This window comes from Ischnura elegans, chromosome 6, assembly GCF_921293095.1.
Source record: "Ischnura elegans chromosome 6, ioIscEleg1.1, whole genome shotgun sequence".
Taxonomy (NCBI): domain Eukaryota; kingdom Metazoa; phylum Arthropoda; class Insecta; order Odonata; family Coenagrionidae; genus Ischnura; species Ischnura elegans.
This window is the reverse complement of record NC_060251.1, coordinates 86,847,733-86,872,046: the sequence shown is the minus strand read 5'-3', so window position 1 is coordinate 86,872,046 and position 24,314 is coordinate 86,847,733. Positions and strand designations below refer to the sequence as shown.

Sequence of the window (24,314 nt, the reverse complement as noted above, 5' to 3'; positions counted from 1 at the left end):
AAGTGCAATGCTTTCAAAGCTTTAAGTAACTGTGTGACTTTGGTCTACTTGTGATCAATTTTCGTGCTTCAATCTTCACCCTGTTTACCTAATGCAACTATGTACTATCAGTACTACCTAATGCAACTACTATTAGTACTTACTTAACTTTCATCCATTTTAGCTGATTTTTTAAAATCTCTGTGCAATGGTTGATATTTAAACAAAAAAACGACTGTAAGTATGTGGATGATTTGACTTTCTGCTAGTGAAGATGTTCTTCTAATGAAAGTATAGTGCTGAATCTAACCCTCATTTTTGCTGTGCTAGTTGTGCTATCGCTGCTTATAGTTCAATATGGCTAATAGCTTTGCTCAATCAACTGAATGAGACACAAATGTAACTAATTTAAATATCGATCTCCCCTCTTTTACTCCCAAAATGAAAACTTCGTCCAACTCCCTTACCATCTCCTCCATGTGCAGTTAAAGCAGCTAAGCATCCTGAGTCTCCGTCTGCCCTCTGTACTTGGTTTTTTAGCATAGGAATCAGAAGTGCTTCGTAAAATCTTGAGGTCATGATCCCTCTTTGTGTGTCCCATGGATGAGTTGGAAAAACCTTTTCCTCCCAACCTTACCTTAAATTTCCTCAATCTCAAATGGGATATTCTCTGCTGTCACTTCTTTTCTTACCTTCATATTTCGAGTTATCTCACCTTTTTCTGCACCTAAAATTCCAGGTCTAAGGTCATCCTCATCATGTGCATTTTCTTCCTGTAATTTCTTATAACATTAATTCTTCTTCTAAAAAGTGAATGTGTAGATATAAGATTGAAAGACTGATTTCAAGATAATAATCTTTGGAAGAAGTAATCTGCCTGAAAGGGAAAACTTGTGGTAGACTGCTAGAAAGCAGTAATTTCGATTTGATGTCTCAACAACAGCCATGACATGCTCAAAAATATCATCATAAGTTAGTAGGTGCCAAAAATTCCATTCCCCACAATTCGGTTACATTTTCTGTTAAGGTTCCTCTTTATTCTCTGCAACCACACTCATAACCCTTTCGTTGATGACACTGAAGAGTGTGTTCCATCTGAAGTAGTATCAGTTAGTAAAAAGATAATTCGGGCACTCTTTTGTGAAAGAATACTTTTCTTTCTCGTGGCTTTATTTATGTTAGAATTTTCCCTGAAATAATTGTAGCTAGTGGGTAGTTGCGAATACGAGATATCCCAATTCCGTCACACTCTAGAATGATCCATTTGTAAATATCATCTTCTTTATTCATTTGTAAGAGTATGGATGCATGGTTTTAGAGTAAAAATGTGCCTTTATCTCATTCCTATGTTTGTCTTATTTTTTTCAGAACTCTAGCGACTCAGACAAAAAGGATAAAGACAAAGGAGCATCATCCTCCCCGTACGACAATAGTGGCGGTGGCGGCGGTGGAGGGGGAGGAGGTGGCTCTGGCTCTGGCAAGAAAGATGTTGAGAATGGAAATGCGGTCGTGCAGACAAACGGTGTTGTAGTTGTACAGAATGGGGTTGGCGATGATGACAAAGCCTTCAAGTGAGTACTCATGTCTTGTGTATGACATGTTACACAATTCTAACATTGGCTCAGCATTCACATTCCTCGCAGAGGTTGGAAAAATCTGATGAAGTAGTCATATTTTTATTTATTTGGTGTGGAGCTGAGACATATCCCTGTATGCTGAAGTAGCCAACCAAAATTCTCGAATTTGAGTTTTAGGACTTCACCTCCTCAACTCTCTTGATTGTATTATCGTGTGATGTTTATTGGGCAGTTTTGCTCAATCAAGAACTCTTCGAGAGATACTGGAATATATGCTTGTCCATTTTATATGATGAAAGCCTGACAAGTAATATCATGGGTGTGCTGAAAATTCTCTATAATCAGTCATCCCATTTCTTATCTTGCCCTGTACCCATTTTACAGAGAAATACAAAGGGTATTATAAATGAAATGCTGAGAAATCAGTTATAATTGATTTCTAGAAAATTCTTAAAGCACATTTTTTGGTACTTAGTTGTAAGAGCTTGAACATGCCTCATGATTACATGGGCTTTGCATATATTTATTTTGTTGATCGTATGTATATATTTTGTTTAGCTGAATATATGCCTCATCCTGAGTGGCTACTTTGTTTCTAGGGGGGAAATAAGTTTCCTAACCCACTTCTTCTAGCTTCCTCCCCTCAACTGTACTTGTAATGCACCTAAAAAATGCTTCTAGTCTTGGCTATGAATAAATCACATAGAGATTGAACTCTAATTATAATTTCCTAGTATTCCCTCGAGTCAAACTTGAAATGATTTATGTAGAAGATATTGAGATTTCAATTTATTGTGACCCTAATAACAGAAACCTCTCCTCTATTCTTCAATGCAGAGAACCATCTTGAATATCACCCTCGCTTAATGATATTAATCTGTCATGGGGGACCTATAGTAATATTCTCTGCATTCTTCTTAATAACTGCTGTTAATTGTCTGCTTACATATCTTGCCATCAAAATGGCAAGTTAATTATACTACACTTAATAGGGGCTGTTTCCGTCATGGTACTATGCAAATTTGAAGAAGGAATATTGTTGTTGATCAGCTATACTGTGTGGAATGATGCTGCTTCAAAATGAATACTTATTTTTGTATGGCACAGGATATGTAAATTTTGTCATATATATGAAACTAATCAACTCGGGAACTTCCAAATCAAAGAATTATTTATAATGTGGATTATTAGTGGATATTAAGTTTTCCAGGATATCACACACTTATACCACTTATTTTTAACAGAGCGCAACCCGGATTTCAATGAATTATCATCATCTTCAGGCGCAAATTATGATTTGTTTATCTTATTATTTTAGTACTAGGTAACTAAAATAAGATAAATCATAATTTGATGAAAAATTTCTCGGGGTTCCCACCGGGTGTGGTATTAAACCCCTTAAGACGATGGCAGACTCAGCCATTGAAACATTGGGAGAATTAACCCAATACCACACCCGGTGGGAATTACGAGAAATTTTTCATCAATCTATACGCTGGGAAAACCTAAAATTTTTCAAATCATAATTTGTGCCTGAAGATGATAATAATTCATTGTAACCCGGGTCGTGCTCTGTTAAAAATGAGTGGTATAAGTAATTGTGTGATATGCAGGAGAACTTATATTGGAATACCACAGAGTAAATCAAGAGTTAGTGGATTTTGTTAGTCGATATTACTGCTGGGCCCAGCAAATATCTTAGTATCTGTTTTGCAGTTTAAGGAAGAGAAATTTATATTTGTCAGTGCTGTAGCTTTCATGATATTTTTATAATTAATACGACGTATATTGGTTATTATTCAGGCACTGCCGTTCGGGTTTAAGTGTAGCCACTGTGCATAACTGTAAAGCAGGACTCAAATCACTTCGTTAGAGATCCAATCTTTAATTTAGTACAGAGTAAAACCAGCGTTTGATTCATAGAAATGTATCCTCCCGAGCGCCACGCTAATAGATAGAAGTCATTTTTACGAAACGTGATTAACTTTAATGAATTAATAGGATTATTCCGGTCTCATGTCGACAATGCATCGCAACAGAATGCCATGATTCATTGTTTCAGAGTAATCATGACTATGAAACAATCAGAGTAATCATGTCTATGAATCAGTTTATATAAGTTTTTTGGTTGATTTGTTTTTTCTTTACATGTCTTCCATTAGCGTACCAGTTTAAAAATATTTTTAATATCCGAAGTTTATTGCTTGAAGATTGATTGCCCTTTTGTTCATTATGTGACGTAAATAGTTCATGTTGGGTAAGGCAACTGTCTAGTAGTCTCGTAATAGAATCGATCTTATCCCCGTAAAAACAATGTATTATGAATGAAAATCAAACGCTAGAAATTTCATTATTGTCTGTTGTTATAATATTTATTCTGTTCATTACCCGAATTATTGCGAGTGATTTTCACCAAAACCAAGCTGACTTTGATATCCAGTTATTGCGCGTACTGCGACTCGTCGTTCGAGTCTCTGCGGCTTGCGCCATCTGTTGGCGAAATCGAAAAATTCATGGTATCAGCTGGCGCTGGTTTGCGCGGTGTCATGCGTCAGGCATGAATTCGAAAGTTTTCATTGGCAGTTCTTTTCGTCTGCCAAGTTGTTGATGAATTTCGCGCCCTTTACACGATTAGGACCCTTCATCCTTTGGATAGTCATCATAGTTTGTGTATTGATAAGTTTTTATGACTAATTTACGAACCTGATGACGTTTTCGTGTTTCACTCCACTGTCTAATCGTTGGTTTGACAAGCAAATAAGCAGATTATCGATAGATGATGGGAACCTTAGTGCTTTTCGGTAAGGCTTCAAGAATTAATTTCAAAGAGTAACTTGAATGGAATCTCATTATAATAATGCTGTAAATAAATTAATATTCCTAATTGTGCATACCTTCTTCTTACTATTTAGTGTGGTAATCGTTGGATAAAGTTATTTGTAGATGAGTTTCTCGTTAGGTTTTATTGTATGATGTTGATGTATTATTTTCTAGTGCTATGATAGTCACATAAACGTACTAGTGCATTAATTATGCGTAGTAACATAAGTATCCCAAAAGTACTACTGATTTATATGCAGTGTACACATTTCACAAACGTATTTCCTCATTATTTAGCGTATATAATGGCTAATATCGCTGATATCCGACGTGAATGCCCTTTGTTCATAGTAATCCCATTGTCAGACGTCTGAAATTTGAGTGATAACTTTGGTAATTCACTTCCGGGTGTTTGTGCATATCTTTTGCAGCCTGGTTTGCAGAAACAATGGTCATATTTTTATAAAGTTGTTTCATCACAACATTTATTCAATTGGATTTTAATGAATTACGTAGTTTCTACTTGTGTATGCTATTTAAATATGCATTATTTATGTACATACTTTTTGTGGAGGAAGATGTCATGTGTTCCCTTTGTCGAAAATTGTCATCTTCTGCAATTTACTTACTTACGTTAGCTATTTTGGACATTTTCATTCATGTTCTTGTACGTTAGTGACTTAGTTAAAACTTATCTTTGGATAGACTCTGGGTTTTCACCCTTATCATCTTCTTTCATATAAGTTTCATTTTGATGTAAGTTAATGGTTTTGTTTATCTCCTTGAGCAGCATTTGTAATTAATGGAATTAATTTAATGCTATCATGGGAAGCCCCTCAGTACTTGTCACATGTTGAGTAAAAATGATAAATTACTCTTGGATTGAATTTTGTTCTACCTTGTGCAAGAGTTATTTGTTATCTTAACTATGGGAAACTGGGAATTTATATATTATTTTAGTCCTGTGGTTTGTTTTTGCACCATGTGCTATAAGACAATTGGTTTTGTACATGTTATTGAAGGTGAAATATGCTTTGAAATCTTATTGTATATTATCAATTTTTTGCTGCTTTGCATAGTCGGACGCCAGGCAGTCGTCAACCATCCCCTGCTGAGGAAGATATGGCCAATAAGAATAGCCAAGGAGTTGTCAAAGAAGAAATCGTAGTTGTACAGGTTGGTGGAGCTGGGGGAGGAGGTGGCGGCATTGGAGCAGGCAGGCCAGGCGTTGTGAACCAGCTTCATCACCATCATCACAACCCACACCACAATCATCCGTATCACCACCACCATCCAGGCCATCACCATGGCATTGGCAACAGCAGTAATAACGGAATTGGACCACACCACCACCAGGTGAGGCTAATTGAATTTAGTGTACATTTCTGGCTTGACTCTCATGATACTATTCCTTATATGTATTTTAAATTTTATTTAAATAGTTACTTATATAATAGAGCTTTAACTATCAGTCTTAAGGGAAGGAAATTGATTGATAAAGCAATTGATTCAAGAACATTTTCTTAGCATTTAACTGGTTTTTGTGTCATCCTTTCTCTGCATTTATTTTTCCCATTGAAAATGTAATAGTTTTGAGGTAAAAAAGTAGGGAATGGAGAATAAAGGAGGGTAGGATGGAATTTGTGAGAGAAGCAAATTGTTTTGGGTGACTGGTCAGTGAAACAGTTGGTAGAAAATTAAAACACAGTTAATGGAATTAAGTGATGTAGAGGTTCTACGATGTATGATTACATGCTTTCAGTATAATATCCTTGGAAAGTAGAAAAAGCTTTGAAAAAATGCTGAAAAAGGAACATAAGCACTTTACCAGTGCAAGTACCGGTGTGGGTGTTGAATGAAATCAGTAAACTATGGAAGAATTATTCCATAGAGATTAATTTCAAGAGCATAGAAGTCTGCAGTTTTGTAAATGTAATAGAGCAAATCAATTCACATCAAATCTCATTGAAAATAGACAAAAAATTAGGTGGACACTGGCTTGTGTAAATTGAGTTGTTTAGCTCCTGAGCAGCTCATTAAATGATAGAAAAAATATGGTAGGATTATACGGATGGGAATGGAGTTGTTATTAAGCTTTTATGAATAAGAAGCACCTGATTAGGGGATTATTGTGTAAAGGAGTGAAGGATAGGCTAGGAAAGTCTTTTCTGGTATGTAAAACTTGTTTGGTATGGGAACATGGAGGCTGGGGATAAGCTCGAGAATGATATTCATCCTGCTTCTTCTAACCATTCTTCTCCTTACCACTGCTTCTTACTGTCTTCATTTAACTTGTCACCCACATCTAATATTCTCATCATTAAGGTACAGTAGTAATAGTAATGTCTACATTAGTAATACAGTAATGGGGATGTGAGTAGGTCTTTTACCGTTATCATCAATAGTGTTCTCTCTCACCATATTCCTTGTTAACCTAACATATTTGACTCATCCAGTAACATCCTATCCCACCATGTTGAGCACTTCTGTATTCCTCTCTCTTCATCAAATCTAGGCTCATACTGGTTCCTCACTCTCTATGTATCTTCTCATTATGATGATACGTTTCACTTCAGTCATAAGGTGAATTGAGTGTGATGTTAATGACAAAGGCGTAGTCTTCTAAATTAGTGTTGCTGTAATGTTAATTATAAACTACTAATTAAATTATTAGGTGCACAAGTGAATTTTTTTCTCTCCTACATTGGTAATAGACTTCATGTTAATAGGTTCATATTTAGGGTCTGTGAGAATATCTGTCTTTGAACATTATGTGTATGTGATTGACACTGAGATTAACTTCAATTGTATTCACCCAAGTTTCCTAGAAGTTATGGCATTTTTACCTGACAAAATCCCTTACTCTGTTTTGCCCAAACGATTCCAGTTTGTGAAGTAGCGCAGGAAGAGGTCCAGAATATGTGGACGAATCTTATGATAGTTGATGGGGGAAGAGAGATCAAAGATTAATTATTTTAAGTTGAATGAGGTTAATTTTGGATCAGGGATTCTTGAAATTGAAAGAAAGCTATTTGAGATGTGAAGGCTAGCAAAGCTCTGCAAGTACATGAAATTAAGTTATCTTGGGAGAAGATTTTTCGAACTCCTCGTGATTTATGAAGATGGGTATTAGTCTGTGGATTTTTTAAAGATTAGTTTTAATTTCAATGCACCGGGGAGGCTGAGGAGGAGAACTAGGCTCATGAATAGAATAAATGGAAATCGTGTCCTCCGAAAATGAAAGAGATCAATCTGGTCAGGAAGCATGCCTCTCTGATTCCAATATGTTCCAAGTAAACCTAACTCAGCCATTAAAGTTCCTCTAATGAACAAAAGGTCAAAGAAATTTATAGACTTGGTGGGATTAAATATGATTCTGGTGGACAATTTCAATGGTTGGCTGAGGGTTTATTATACTCTTGCTTTCCTAAGATGCTTATAGAGGAAATAATCTGACTAATTGTAACAGGGTTGATGATGATTAAGAGGTTAATAGATTTCACTTTGGGTGGTAGGCTTTATTTCACATTATTTTGAAGAAATTATGTCGAGAAAGGCAATTTTTCTTCCCAAGTCTTAACCAGCTGGGACACACACTTGTGTTTATCTCAATTTTTTAAATGTATGTGGAGACTAAAAGGGTGACAGCAGATGGTGTCAATGTCTCCATCATTTCAATAATTATAATTCAAGCTAGATGCCCAACTTTATGACCATCTTAGTTTCTGAGGATCTGTATGATGGAAGGAACAGGTCAGAAAGATAGACTTTAGAAGAGGAAAGTGCAGTGGAGGAGGATAATCTTGGGCCGGGGATCTTAGATGCAGAAATCAAAAGAACCCTTCATGATATGAAGGCCAGGAAAGCAGTGGGCGTGGATAATATCCCATGTGAGCTTCTGAAGAATCTAGGAAGGGATAGTAAGAAAATTTTTTTGAGCTAGTACGCAGGATCTATGAGGAGGGATATTGGCCAGAGAATTTTATGAAGATGGTTCTAATTCCGCTACCGAAAAAGAAGAAAGCTGTGGAATGCAGAGATTATAGGACTATTAGCCTAATATTGTGCGCGGCAAAAGTGGTACTGAGAATATTGAACAGACGAATGGGGGCGAGGGCAAGCGAGTATTTGGGTGACGATCAGTTTGGTTTTAGAAAAGAGAAGTCAACTCGATGCAATTGTGATAATGAGGTCCCTCATGGAGAAGAACCTACAATATAACCAGGACGTGTATGCCTGCTTAGTGGATTTTGAAAAAAAACATTTGAAACATTGGGTAAAGTCAATGGATATTATCAAGAAAATTAGTGTAGATAGGAGGGATAGGCGACTGATTCATAATCTGTGTATGGCCCAGACTGTGCAAGTGAGGGTAGCGGACGGAGAATCTGGTTGGGTAAGCATGGGCCGAGGAGTAAGGCAAGGCTGTACTCTATCGCCGCTGCTCTTTAATGTGTATGCTGAGGAGAAGGTAAGGGAAGTGTGGGATTAGTTCAAAGCTGGAGTAAAAGTGGGAGAAATGGTGTTTGAGTCAGGATTCACGGATGACCAGCCGTTGATTAGCCAGTCAGCGAGGGGACTTCACGCTCTAGTGGATGCGTTATACGAGCATTGCGAGGAGTATGGGATGGGGATTAATCATAAGAAGACCAAGGTAATGTGGTTTCGCAAAGCATCTGGAGCGAGGAATGTGAAACTTAAGGTGAAGGTGGGTGGTGAAAAACTTGAGCAGGTTGAGCAGTTCGACTATTTGGACAGCTTTTTTAGAGGAAAATGGATCCAGTAGTAAGGACATCAGGGGGAGAATTGCATTAGCAAAGGAGGCGTTCATGAACAGGAAGGAGTTTCTGAGAGGTTCGCTTTGTAAGAATGTAAAGAAAAGGTTAGTGAAGAGTCTTATCTGGAGTGTAGTGCTTTACAGTGCAGAAACATGCACACTTAGGAAGGAGAACGAGAAAAGACTGGAGATATTCGAGATGTGGGTGTGGCGAAGAATGGAGAACGTGTAGTGGACGGAGAGGAAAAGGAATGACGAAGTGCTGGATATGGTGGGTGAGGAGAAGGCAGCTTTTAGATGAGATACGGAGGAGACTAGGTATGGATGGAGCTAGTACTTAGCAGGGAGGGGATGTTGAAAACAGTGTTAGAGGGTAGAATGTTTGATAAACGAGGGAGAGGAGAGGAAGGAAAAGAATAGGATAATTAGATAGAATGAAAGGGAGTAGGCCTTATTGTGAACTGAAGAGGGAAGTAGTTGATGGGGAGGGAGGGTCCCAGAATTCTTCTCAAGTACTCCGTGGAAACTTACCTAAATCGGTATAATGGTTAAATAATAATAATAATTTTCTGAGGACTCTTCTCACCTTATTTAGTGTGCTATTCCCTGTTTATATTCCCTCTTTTCATGTGGCCATAAAGTCGAGAAAATTATTTGGTATACTAAAGAAAGTGATAATAATAAGAGGTTAATGGAGATTTCATGGTGTGGTAGTAGAATTATTTAGAGAAATATAATTTGTAAAACTTTCTACTAGTTGGTTGTCGCATTCTGTATTTTTTTTTCTCCTTAGCTAACTTCAATCAATTCGAAAATGTTCATAACTTTATCACTGTAAAGAGAATTAATGGACCTAGTAGTATTTTGCGTTCTCCACTCATCATCTTATTGTGTGCCTTTTCTTGAGAGGTGAAAAGTGTTGTCTTTCTCCCATTTAACCCCCTCTCCATTTCATGGTGTGGTTTCGAGAGGTGCCACAGAGACAATTTATAAAAAAAAGATTCTTTTCTAAGCCAAACCTAGAGTAACTCAGGCGCATTCACGGACATTACAGATTGCACCCAAAGTTTGATCAATGCCGGCCGAATATTAGCCTCCTACCAAAAAAATATTTTTGTTATAAAACATAAAATTTAAATCATGGTTTGCCATTTTTAACTTCGATTTTTGTTGATAAGCTATCCCGTAAAAAACTTGAGTATCCATCATTTATATGATGAAACCTTCAATAGATTACACAACCTCCATTTGGAGTAGAGAATATTGCATCTGATAGTAAAAAAAAAAATCTTCTGAGGGTTGTCTGATATAAATGTAACAGTAATCAGAATGTTGAATTAAAACTTTTGGGCTATGTCGCCGCGTCAGATTTTGGGTGGCCCCAACGTTTCCCGACCGATGCTGGTCGCTTTCTCAAGGGAATCTGAGATTCCCTTGAGAAAGCGACCAGCATCGGTCGGGAAACGTTGGGGCCACCCAAAATCTGACGCGGCGACATAGCCCAAAAGTTTTAATTCAACATGACGAGCACCCGCGAAAGTTTTAACGAAGAAGTAATCAGAATCTTCCTTTTAATAAAATCAGCAAATTAAATGCAAAATATGTACTTCTGTTCATGGATTTTAAAGGTAAAAACCTTCAAAACAGTCCAGGGTTATACAGCATTACAAAAATCCAGCATATACGTACCAATATCAAAGAATGACATGCATAACATCAAATGGCCATTAAATTCTTAACAAGTAAAGAGAAATGAATAGCTCCTCTATCATATGTTATAACCTTGTCACAGTGGAAATAGTAAATTAACTGCCAGACCATTAGATACTCCATTTCGCCCAAGTGTTGACAAAAAGTCATGCAGACAGTGTGAGCTGGTTATACGAGATAAATGAGGGTACAATCAGGAAAATCCTTAGTAAAAACACACTATGATTGTTGAAGACGCTAATCTCTATAGTAGCGGAATGCAAGGAAGGAAATGAGGATCTGTACAACTTATAGAACAGCAAGATGGTTTGAACATATATGAAAACAGTTTTAACACATTCAATGCGGGCCCGATTTTCATGAAAGTCGTCAGAATCTGCTGATAAAATAAGAAAAAAAAATAGAGAGAGGTTTTCGCGCCATAACTTCTGTTCAAATACTGCTATTTACAAACGGTGCACACGGGTCGAAAGAGGGAAGCTTGCTGAAGGCCATGTATATGATCGGAAGACTCGGAAGTAGATATTAGTCGCGTACGGAGGTGGAGAAAGGGCTCCCGGCCTGACCGGCAGAGCACGTCAATTGACGTGCTCCGTATCTCGGCTTGGACGGAGCCACGTCAATTGACGTACTCCGCGCTGAATGTGTTAAAAAATGATGATGATTTCAGACCCTGGACTCTCAAAGTAAGCTGTAGTAAAGAGGGAGTCCCCCAATATATGGAGACTAATGAAGTAGTGTGTGGACTGCATCTCTTCAGAAATTCTTAAATCTATAGGAAAGGCAGGGAGGAAGTTTTCAACCACTAATTCAGAAAACATGTATGAAGTGAGGATCTGGCTTAATGATTTCATGAAAGGGGTCCAATTCATTGAAAATAAGAAAAAGAAATATATGAAGAATGAGGAGAACAGAACTCTAAAGCTTAATTTCACTATGCCAAAATAATGATGCTAAGAATTTTAAACAGCTGAAGCAGTAGCTAACAAATACTTGTTTGGCAACCTGTCTGTGTTTTGGTAAGGAAAGCCAATTCAGGATTCAATAATGGGCATGAGAATTCCAGTCTGAAGGAACTTAGGATACTTAGTACCTATTTCCTTACTTCTGGTATCATGAAAAAGCATCAAGTGAATTCAACAAAGCTAAGAAGTAGTCTTAAGGAAATTGGTAGTGATTGGAAAAGCACTCATTCATAAATTGTAATTCCTCTTATTAATGAGAATTTGGATAAGATTGGTATGGGAAGAGTTCAATGTTATGGCAGTATGGGCAGATTGAGGGAGGTGTCAGTTAAGTTTGTTATTGATCAGATATTAACTACTTAATACATAAAATACATGCAGTCACTGAAAGATGAAAAAGGTAAACAGCACATATTTGCAATTTTTCAAGTAAATCACTCTAGGGTAACCCAGTGACCTAATGATACCAAGCTTCAAGAGGATAGAACCTGAGGCTCAACAAAACTGCTATATAGCAATTAACTTCAGTGGTAGAATAAATTAACTATTTAGGCTGCATGTAAGAGGTAAATAGGGAAAGCCATGAGGTTAAATAAAAAACTAAATTTCACATATGATTTTAGTAACAACCAGTTTCATCGTTGTGCAACATTGTCAGCTTCAAATACAGGATGCGTATGCCTGTATTTGAAATACAGAAGATACTTGTGATGAGGGTAGAGTGGATGAGATTGCTACATGAAGATATGTGAAAAAAGGTTAGCAAAGAGCCTGTAACACTCAGCCCTGAGCACAGCACTGTTCAGGATGGAGAAATGAAAGGAGAGGATGAATCATGAGGAGTAGGAGGAGGAGTTCAATAAGTGAGTATGAAGGAAAATGAAGAAAGCGAGATTCTGGGAGAGAAAGATGCTAGAGGAAGTTCTGGACACGGCCGGCAAAAAGAGGAAACTGCTTCATGAAATGAAAAGTTGAGGCAATGACAGGAGCCAGGGCATGTACTGGGGAGTAAGAGGCCACAGGAAATGATGGTAAATGAAGGATTAGGGTGAGCAGGATAGAGGAGGATGAGAACAAGGTTCATTTATTGAATGAAAATCACTATACAGAAAATCCATTGGAAAAACTGGTAAGGATAAGAGGATAATAGGAGCGAACGTGTCTGATAAAGGCCAAAGATGGAGGCAAAGTACAAGAAACTAAAGGCATTAAGTAGGATATTGTGGTGCGGGGTGCAGTCTGAGGAAGAAGTACTGATGCTTAAGATGCAGATATTTCATATTATGAATGTGTTACCCGCAGACACTTGCTTAACTACTGCATTAATGCTAGACATATTTATTTATGAAGTGAGGGATGATTCAATGGTGCAAATAAATCATGCATGAGTGAAATGGAAGAGGCATTATAGCATGGAACTCACAGTTTAGGATCGTCATTATACTGATATCTTAACGAATGTCCTGCAAAAATGCTCTGTATGGAGGGGATGGTAGAGTCTCTTTGGTCTCAGTACAGCAGTCATGCTAAGGAGACAACTCCACCGTCTCGAAAGGGTTAAGAGGGTTTATATTTATCCTTCATACAATTTATCATAATATCTTCTCTTGGTTTATTCACAACTATGTAGCTGTTGATGTGAGGCATGTCTTTGGGCTTTTGGCTGTTGATTGCTCTTTGAAGGTGGAAAAGGAAGTTTAAAGTATACCGGGACTAGCCGCAGTGATAACTTTTACGGGAGTCACCCGCAATGCACAATCGTGCGAAAGATCCAATGATGATGAATGATTTTTTCTCTGTGGATCTTTCGCTCGTAGAAAAGGAAGTTGAAAAGGGAGAATGACCGTATAATAATTAGAATGAAATTCCTGATGTCTTGTGGTATAAAGATATAGAATACGTATTTTTAAAAATTTAATAGATGGAGTCGTGTTTTCTATTGTATTAATGTCAATAACATGTTAATTTGAGGCTGTAATTAACTGTCAACTGGGTATATTCTCCAGTTATGTGAATCATACTAGTCTTTCCTCATCAATCATTTATTTGACCTTTTGTAATCCTGCATGTCAGCCTTGGGTTGTGAATGAATAAATTTCTTAATGGCATTTTTCTTTTTCTCACCCAGCAACACCACCAACAGCTGCAGCACCATCCTGTCCACCTCAACCTGGAGAACAGTCAATTTGAGCACGTGATGTTCGACCCAGTCATGAATTTTGGAATGGGAGGTGGCAGCGGGAATAATGGAGGAGGTGGCCTAGGCGTTGGTGTCAACAACAGTGGTGGTGGTGGAGGTGGCGGCGATTCTCCCTCGATGGTCGTGGCCGGCTACGGGGGCAACAGCGGAGGCGGAACCATCAACCTCGGAGGTGGAGGCATGGGTGTTGGCCTAGGGGGAGGTGGAGGCGGCATTGGAGGAGGCGGAGGTGGGGGCGGAGCTGGCAATGCGGCCGGGGGCATGCTGCAGCAGATGGACTCCCCTGGTGTCTTGCCGCCCAACTTCGATGTACAGGTCAGTGATGTTTCTTTCCATTCTTTCTATTTCAGTGTGGGCACTCGTCTGGTAAATATGGAGAGTTAGGGAATTTTATTTTGTCTAGGAAGTCAAACGGTGGTTTTCCTTATCATCCTCCGTGTTTAGGTGTGTATTTAACACATTTCATACCGGGGTATTTTCATGCAGGGGAACGATATACTTGGGTAGAGGTGTTGAGATTGAAAATGTGTGTCAATTTGGGCGAACTGCCTTAGGTTTAAACATGGTTAAAAAGCTAAAATTTAAAATATAACTTTACCATATAAAACATTGCGATACTGTTTATAATAAGTAACAGGCAACAACTGATAGCATATTATCAAATACCTTTATTATTAGAGTATTCTACCGATTAAGGTAGGTTTGCATGCAGTACTAAAGAAGTGATCTGGGAGCCTTCCTTTCCTTCCATTACCGCCTTCTTCAATTCACTAGAAGGCCTACTCCCCTTCAATCTATCCAAAAATCCTACTCTTTTCCTTCTCCTCCCTCGTTTCCCTAACATTCTACCCTCTAACACCTTTTTCAACATCCCCTCCCCGCTGAGTACTCCCTCCATCCATGCCTTCTGTCTCCTCCGTATCTCATCCAAAAGCTGCCTCTCCTCACCCACCATGTCCAGCACTTCGTCGTTCCTTTTCTTCTCCGTCCATTTCACCCTCTCCATTCTTCTCCATACCCACATCTCGAATGCCTCCAATCTTCTCTCGTATTCTTTTCTCAGTGTCCATGTTTCGGCACCATAGAGAGCTACACTCCAATTCAAACTCTTCACTAACCTTTTCTTTAAACTCTTACATAAAAATCCTTCCTGTTCATGAACGCCTCCTTTGCTAGTGCAATTCGCTTCCTGATGTCTTTGCTACTGTGTCCGTTTTCCTCTAATGTGCTTGCCCAAATAGTTAAACTGCTTTACCTGTTCAAGTTTTTCCCCACCTACTTTGATCTTGAGTCTCACATTCCTCGCTCACGATACTTTACAAAACTGCATTACCTTAGTCTTCTTGTGATTAATCCTCATCCCATACTCCTCGCACCGCTTGTATAACGCATCCACTAGAGCCTGTAATCCCCTCGCTGACTAGCTAATCAGCACCTGATCATCCGCGAACCTTACCGATTTCAACATCCAAATACCTTTAGTATGCTTAAAATGGTACAAGTTGGCTTGCCTGACGTGACAATTATGAGAATTTTTGTCAACCATCCGGAACGCTCTGGGAAAAATTGACTAGAATTCTCACCATTCGTACTTTATTTTATTGCTATGTGTTAATTTTGGAACATCCCATATTCCCTGTGTGCTATTAATTTCTCCCAAAAATTTTAAACTTTTTTCCTGTTTCGAGACTTCATGTACATAATTAGTTTTACTGTTAATATTTATTGGCACTCAATCACAGTTTTGTCCCCTATAAGGTTTACTATTCTGTGAATACATACGTACACACTGTTAATACATGATATTTAACAGGTTAGAAAATCAATATTAGTGAAAGTTTAATGTCAGTGTTAAGAGTATTTCAAGAGCCTGAGATGTTATTTTGGTCAATTAAAACCTTGTGGAATAGATGTAGGTTTTCCCATCCAGGTACTTTGACATACATATAGGTTTTATTGTTTAGGAATGCATTTATATACATGTTGACATTATTATTACCATTATCATCATGAATTGGCGTATTAGATCTTTTTGTTACGCTCTGTATTGACGTACATCAATTTGTTGCATACTTAACTTTTGTTATTCTGATGATGGTTTGAATTTAGTTGTTTTTATGTCACTCTTAACTTATATTGTCATCCATAGTCACACCTAAGGATTCTTTATCATTCAGGGGCAAAGCCTTAGAACTATCATGCGCTGTAAGTTCTTGGATCTTATTCTATCATCATAGTCTTCACTGTATCCAATTTTTCCTTTGTTAACCATGCCATTTTTCTTGAAAATTGTCTTGGCTGTGAATGTCTTCTTCATTTTTCTCTCTGGTCTAGGAATCAGATGAAATTTTCTGTGTGTATTTGTCTATTGGGCTTAGATATTAGACCCCAATTATTGAACTTCTTATTCATAGATCTATGGGAGCCTATCCTTAATAGTATGATTGATATTTGCCATTATTTCATTCAAAACATATTTTTATGTGAGTCATATTCTCATTTTATATAGCCACAAAATCCAGCAATTGAAATAGATTTGCTGTTTAGAAAATAACGGATGTAGACGTTGTAGTGTGAGGAAGAGAATAGACGTGTCAAATGTGCTTTTTAAAGTTTGGGAAAGAGTCGATGAGTGATGCATTCTGTGGAAGTGTAATGAACCTGCCTGGTCAGGGGTTGTTATGGAGTGGTAGCACTGTATGGGGTGGAACTGTGAATGCTGAGAAGGACCATGAGATTTGGCTTGTGGCATTCAAGATGTATTTTTATGGAGAGATGAGAAGGGTGGAGAAGAAAAGGAATGAGTTGGTGTTATATCCAATTGGTGATTTCACTTGAATAATAGAAGGGATGAGGAGACTGCTGTGAGTTCACGTGGAGGGCATATAAAGCCGGTAGGGATGCTGAAAACTGTGGCAGAGAAAGATGCTAGGTGTCAACTGCTTTCAGGAGCAGCTGTGTATTGTGCTTTGGCACACTAGCTTTCTCGGCCATTGCAGCTGAATAAGGATTCATTGCATTATTTGCCCCCTTAGTCATTGCCTGATGATGCGACCTGCAATGGCCTTGAAAGCTCACATGACAAAGCACAATATCGATGGCTAAGTTCTAGCAACACGTATCTAAAAAATAGCATCTTTTCAGGAGAGCAAAAAAATGATTAATTTCTTTTACTTGCACACTGAAATTAAAAACCAAAAGTTCATAAAACTGAAAAAGAAGCATTCATTTGCAAGTAAAGAGTTGTTCTTTGCTTTTATTTTATTTTTTACTTTGGTTAAGATACCTGACTCAAACCGGCTGAATTTAAGATACGTGTTGTTAGAACTTAGCCATCGATATGCAGCTGCTCCTGAAAGGCGTTGACACCAACAAGTCTTGCTGAGAAAACCTCCGTTTCAAAGTTGTTACGTGGACAGAGAAGGGATAAGAATAGAATGGGCTCACTGGACAGAGTGATTGGGAATAGTCTTTATTGCAAAATGAAAAGGGATTTTCGTTTTGAGAAGAGAGACTGGCCACGTTTGTGAGTGAAATCGCCTAGCCATTTGTGATTATTTGAATGAAATCTACCTTAACTGTTTTTTTACTCGATTGAGAATTTTGGATATTTTTTCCATACCCAAATCTAGGTATTCAGAGATAATGCTTTGCTGTAACCTATAATATCTTCTCAGCCATGTTTCTGAAGAGTCGCAACTAGGCCTAGAATCTAGTTTCTGTTTTTCATGTATCCCTTTGTCATCATCATTATCGAGAGGATATAATCGGTGTTTCCATGAATGAAAGAAGTAATTAATAAACTAGATAGAGAAATTTTGGCTGCATTAAGCTAATGCTTTGTGATTCAGGGTATAGGGACTTGTTCCTTTCACTATGCCTGTATCCTTCATTATGGTATTTGAGGATTTTTTGGATGGGAGTGTGTTGGGAACAAAAATTTACATGGACGGTATGAGCAGTAGCATAGTGTTCTTTCCCCAGGGTCGCTGTTCCACTTAGTCTCCTGTTGACTTACAAATTACTTTCGATTCTCAATATCCTCAAAATGGAGTTCATGGTGATGATGTTTTGTCTTTATGAAAGGTATATATTAGATCCTAAACATTGCATGTGAATGTGGCCCGCTTTTTGGCAATTTCATTCGATAAATCAGCGACTCTTGGCATTAAATTGGTGGCATCATGATTGCATTTTATCGGTCTCCATTTTTATAAAAAAAAAATCTATGGTCCCCACTGCTCTTGTTGTCTTTTTATACTGTTCTTCGCTCCGAAAATATTCTGACATACTATTTAGTTCTCCTCTTTTAAAATTCTCATAAATTTTCAGACGAGCCTCTGCCTCGGTCGAACAAATGGTGGTTAGGGCTCCTTTGTGGGTCTTATTTTGGACTTCCCCTCCCACTTCCCTCAGTTCCAGGGTATTTTGGCCCCGAGGGCGACGACACCCCGAACTCTTCCGTCCCTCTCCTGGAGCACCACCTGCTTCTATTCTCTCACTGCTCCAGACAGCGAATGACGCTAATCCCCCGAATGGCTAGCCGCGCCTCCTTTCGGGAGGCTTTCTGGGTGCGTCAGGCGCAGTTCCGTACGTGTTACATTTTTTCGCCTCCGCGCGGCCGTCGCCGTAATTCGTCTTTCAATGTGTAGGCGGCGTCCCAATCAACATCCCGGTCGCGGCGCGTCCCTCGCGAATTCTCCACGCGGTCCTCCGCTCCCGTATTTTTTTTTATTTTTATTTTCCCCGCCTCCATCATTTAGGACGTTTTATGGTCGCCATAAGAATTCCAGAGTGTCTTAATTGGAGCGTTTTTCGTGCCAAATGATATTTTAGAATAATTTTCGGTCGCCACGTGGTTAGTTGTCGTCCATTACGGCCTCTCACATCAAAGGCTATTCTCATTATCTCTATCTTACCCTTGACGCATGGCGATGAAAATTGTGTCATTGTGATAATGTCATCGTAAATATACTGAGTACAGATATTGAGGATTCTTTTGATCTAAGCATCGCATACAGTTAGGTGTTGAAAATGTTTTCATTCTTTGTCTGCCTACTTAAACTACGTCTTTTTGGGTGTAGGTATATTCGGAATACCGAAATGTTATGTAAGAAGTAACCGCGAACCGTATAATGTTATATCCCCGATTCTGATATCTAAATACTTAGTTGAAAGATTATTTTATAATCAGTCAATTAAAATAGGTGGTTAAATGAAATCCAGCAAATAGGTGAAAATATTCATTGTCACTGGTCCCCTATATCTTGAGTTTTAATACCTGAAATCGAGTCTCAGGGTCTAAATATTGTTTCTCCTCTGGTCCCAAGCGTGGGGTTTCTCGTACTTGGAGAAAATGACGAATTAATGGCCTGATTTCACTTTTGTCATTTTAAGACCCGGATGGAGACAATCGTATTTTTATTCTATTTCGCTGAGGTTTTTGCGAACGTTCAGCTTGATTGCGGGATGTCATCCTTTTTGACCTCGAAAGCAAGGGTGGAAGAAGACTGTCCATGAGACATCGGCTAATTTTTTTTCGTAGCTTTCTGCGAAAGGAAATGCGACTCACTTCGAAGGATTGTCGGTTGCCCGTGGTTTCGTGTTCGTGGGAATTTTGAGGACGAACTTTTCAAAATCTCGCCTCAGATGTCACGCGTGGATGACCTTCAGCAGGTTGCTGGGATTCTTTTATCTGGGCGATGACCGCAAATTAGTCGTCGATCCAAGTTCTTTTTTCCGGGCAGCGGTAGGGCCAGCGATCTCTTTTCCAAGTGTACGTGTTCTACGCGAAAAAATGATCGATTCTCCATGCAGGTGGTCTCTGTGGTTGATGGATGAGCCCTGGACGCGCTCCGTCGCGCCCTCCCTCTGCCAGCTTTCCTCCTTTTGGGCGGTGGTTTATTTTTGGCCCCGGCGATTGCGGCGAAAATGGTCTGGCTCTCATTGAAGCGAGTTGTTGGCCTTCTGCTCTCCTCTCATTGACTGTCATCTCTTGTTTTCGGAGCGTCTCCACCGTCCAACTCGTCTTCTTAGTGGACGCTCTTGACGTAAAAAACCCCTCAACCTCTGGTACGATCCTTTCGCGTTATTTCATCCAGATAAATTTCCTTGTCTTCATTCCTCCATGTGACGCTTTTAAGGAGAAATCAAAATTAACAAACAATTTCTCTTCCCATGTTGTCGGATATCACAAGTATTTCATCCCTCGATGAGATTCTCGAATATTTGATTAGTGGTGTAACTGATAAGGAGGTAAAGAAGGTTTCGATGCAGTATGTAATGGATGGCGATAAGACGCTGAAATCAATGATTGATTAGTGATGTGGGGATCGGGTTAGTGTGGTGGCTAGTGTGTTGGATTCCCACCCTATAGGCTCGGGTGCAAATCCCGGCGCTGGCAGAGAATTTTCAGAGACTGCCTGATCCCTGCTTGAATGTTATTTGGAGGGTATTTCAAGTACAACACTCCGTCCGTCGGATGGGATGTTAAGCCGTGGTCCGCTTGGCGCCTTGCGTTAAGAGCAGGCTAATGCCGATAGTGCTCTTCTCAACTCTTTCGTACCTACCCTTCCGTCACGGCGCAAATAACCTAAGCTATCGGTCTCCTTCGGCCTCCCTCAAATACTATGTTACCGTTTAGTGATGTCATGGAAACTGGGAATTGAGGATGGAATCAGGGTTCATGTGTAGCACTTTGAATTTTTTTCAGCCTTTACAATTGTCATAGTTATGATTTTGAGAAATCAGCATGATTTGGTGTTTTTTTCTCCTCCTGTCATTAATTTTGTATTTTACGTAGAGCGATGTTATTGTTCTCGTTACTCAAGTATCCGGGATTTGTAAATAAGGCTTTCTTTTGTAACCCAGTTCATTACCACGAAAAAGCGAATTTTACTTGTGTCTGAAGGAATGGTGTTTAAGATGCTGAACTGATTGCTCGGGAAGCTTGCCCGAATCGAAGATGGTCTCGGTTATTTTCCTAATTTATGACCCTGTAATGCGGTTAGCTGAGTCGCGGGTGAAGGTGAACTGGCCGTATGCCCTTCAATATTCTCACTTTTACCCAGTGAAAAGGAGTATTTTGATTCCTGCAAATGATTCAAGAGCTGCTTGAAGTGCATCTTTTTTACTTCTTTCAACATTTTTTCATGGCCTCAGAGGACTCCAGTTAGACCGTCATCATTTTATTTGGAAGTGAGTCATAAAAATATTAGTGTGCAAATGTCTTTTTTTATTTCTTCATCCTATAAAAGGTACACACTTTTTTACTGCCCGATATACGTATGGGTACTCCAGGCTTCTGTCAATAGCCTGGCCATGAAATGCCTTCTTAACGTAATAGGATCATATAAATTGTCTTTTTTATAGCTATACTGCCCATATGTTTTGGAGGGCATATTAGCCGTAAATGTGTGGTCATCGATTCAGGAAAATTATCATACCCATTTTAAGGATTGGGGGTATAATATATTTCTAGCAACCGCGTCTTATTTTGTCAGGTTTGAATTATCATGACAAACTGATTTATATGCGCAAATGATCTTTGTTATATTGATTCGTTGGTAGGTGGTATGGGACGACTTGTTGTGTCCTTGGGAGTTGCTCGTTTTGGTGCTTAGGTGACTGTGAAGTGAATGGCTAAGATTTATTATGATTCAATTTAAATACCCCTATATGAGAAGTTATTCTCGCTTGACGCTGGCAGATGCCTGATATAAGTCATTCAATCACTCAAATATTGTCTTGGGAATAATTTAAGGAGGTACCTCTGCCTAATAAATAAATTATACGATTGCTCCTGAAATATATATTTAAATGTTTCGGCCGTGGAACCATACTTCATTGCTTTGTGGCTATAGCCTTTTTGCGTTTTTTTGTTTAGTTTTCCTATTCCGTTTTTTCTTCTAGGTTCGAATATACCCACAATTATGGATCCTTATTGTTGTTTTATTTTATTACGAGATTTATTCTCGTAGATTTATTTATGACTTCACTGACGGCACCGTCGCGTCAGATATTTAAACGTACCCAATCGTAGGTATACTCATACCTTGTGCATTCTTCCTCACGAATGGACTATCTATTCACGATTTTCATCCAAGTTCTATTAACTTACACTATTGAAAAAGCCAACTCATGTCTACTGCATCATCATTCTATCGTAATATTCAGTAATTAAAAATGTTCGCAATACGCTGCTGCTGCGTTAGTTTTGTATCGCTGTCTATACGGGAAAAGAAATCTTTTGATTTCGGTGGTTAGCGATCAGCTTAAAGATTTGTTACTAGGAATTATAATGAATAGGCCAGTGTCAAGGAGATGATGAAAATATGTGCTCGGAATCGTTTTCGTCAAGAAGATTGGAATCGTTCCTGAACGGCCTGTTGTGCAAGGCCCTCATTTGTGAGGTTGCGGGAACGAATTTTGCGTATAAGATTGATGAAGCCTTGTCATCTGGCGCAGAAAGACCGTGGCTGTCAGATAAAGCCTCCCAAGTTGGATTTCAAATACGAGAAAAAGGTTCTTTCTCAATCTGGGGAAACGAATTGGAATGCTTTTGTCGAAGAAATTTTAGAGACGTCCGAGGGGTGAGGTTTCCTAGTGATTTGAGAAAGGAAAAGTTTTTTTTTTCGAAGGAACACAAGTGAGGGGAAATAGATACAGTATTGTTTTGTATAACTTTTATTTTTAATATATAGCTTTTGTCGCGTATTATCTCTATGGTTTCAGTTTTAATGTTCCAATCATCGCACTTCGTTGTCGCTCTCTCTCGCGTGATATGTTCCCTTTCGCGATTTTTAAAAATGTTGTTTATCGCCCGGGAGAGTCGCATTTAAAATAATTATCCTACGAACTGTGTCTATATGCCTTTTTTAGCACGCTTCTTTCTGGGGAAGGCCTTTGTTTTTCATTTAACGTCGTTAGTCATATTATTTTATCCTTTATATGCGAAACTGTCGCTCTAGTGTTCCCTACGGTAGTATTGAGACAATGGACTTAGTCTCTCCTGTCTAAATCTACTTAATCTCATTTCTTGGAACGAAACTGGTAATTGGAACCTGCATCCCGTCGAAGGATGAAGCGGAGGCACTTCCTTCCTCTAGTTAACGCTTGTTAGGTTAATATCCTCCCCAGTCCATTAGCCCTCAGCGCATTTTCAAAGTACGCGAGGTATAATTCCGTTCTCCCTTACGAGGCGGATCGAATTGCAACGGTTAAGTCGTCTCCAAAAAGGCGTCGAGAGAGAGAGAGGGGGCGGTTGGTGGTATTTTTAATGGGAATGCCTCTTTTTTTTTGCCCTGCACCCGGTCTCTACACAACCCTTTGGGAGATATATATAGAGCCCGCGGCCATACCCCTCCAGAAACTTAAGTCTTCTCGCTCGCCCTTCGCGCCTCGTCCTCCCACTCTCCTACTTGACTGTTCCCGTGTGTGAGATGACGGATTCCCTCTGCCATGTCTCTCCCCACCTTTAGCGACCCTCCGAAGAAGTGTATATTCTCGTTCTTCGCGCCTTCTCCTGGCGCGCTTCCCCGCGACACCGCGGCTTCATTGTCGGCGGCCTCCATCACGTCAACCCCTCCCTGCCGTCTTCTCCAACTCCGTGAACCTCCTCCCCTACTCCTCCTTATTTCCTCCTCTCGGGAGGCTCCGCGGATGCACAGATGAAGGAAAGGGTTCGCCTCCCCCTCTCGTTTGGACGGCCCCCGTCGGCGCTTGTTGTTCCGTTTCCGACGGCTTCGTTCGGATTTGCCGTCTGCAGCGCGAGGCCTTTGTGTGATGGGGCCTTCTTTGACGCTCTCTGGCGGCAGTGAGCGGCGTGTGTTGATGGTTTCAAGACGTGGCGCCGAGCGCGGGTGTTGGGGGGCTTATCGAGCTCCGTGCGAGTCTTGCGGCGGGGATGCTAGAGAGACGCCAGGTGTTGTTTGTTTGTATGTGTTCCCGCGTGCGCTAATCTTGAGACTCCTTTTGTACTCCCATTTCGCCGTTTTCAACGCTGCCGTCATTGTCGCCGAGTCGAAATCTGGTTTGAAATGTGTCTGTCTTCAGATTGGCCAGGTTTCTCCCGAATTTATCATTTTTCCTTGTCATTTATATTGGCCGTTGTTCCACTCCTTTCGCTTAGGATTTATTTTGAGTTTTCCTTTGCAAATGAAACGAAGGTGCGAATGGAATAATGTGACAAACCATTGGCTTCGTGAGGCCTAAAATATTTTTTAATTGAATGGATGGTAAAAATCGTGTTATTTGCTCCCCAAGAACGTTATATCCCTTAGTTTTTT

General features: G+C 39.4%; 1 protein-coding gene across 4 annotated transcripts in view; it reads left to right on the top strand.

Annotated features, from left to right (window-relative positions):
• Positions 1-24,314, top strand: part of LOC124161102 (maternal protein pumilio-like) — a 1,117,691-nt gene that overhangs the window by 510,985 nt on the left and 582,392 nt on the right. For 3 of the 4 annotated variants that reach the window (XM_046537301.1, XM_046537300.1, XM_046537302.1), the window contains 3 exons: positions 1,348-1,550; positions 5,456-5,732; positions 13,957-14,343. In XM_046537301.1, the coding sequence (XP_046393257.1) occupies positions 1,348-1,550; positions 5,456-5,732; positions 13,957-14,343 (867 nt within the window). Of the gene's footprint in view, positions 1-1,347; positions 1,551-4,171; positions 4,358-5,455; positions 5,733-13,956; positions 14,344-24,314 lie in introns of those variants that run through there. The other variant, XM_046537303.1, reaches the window with a different exon arrangement.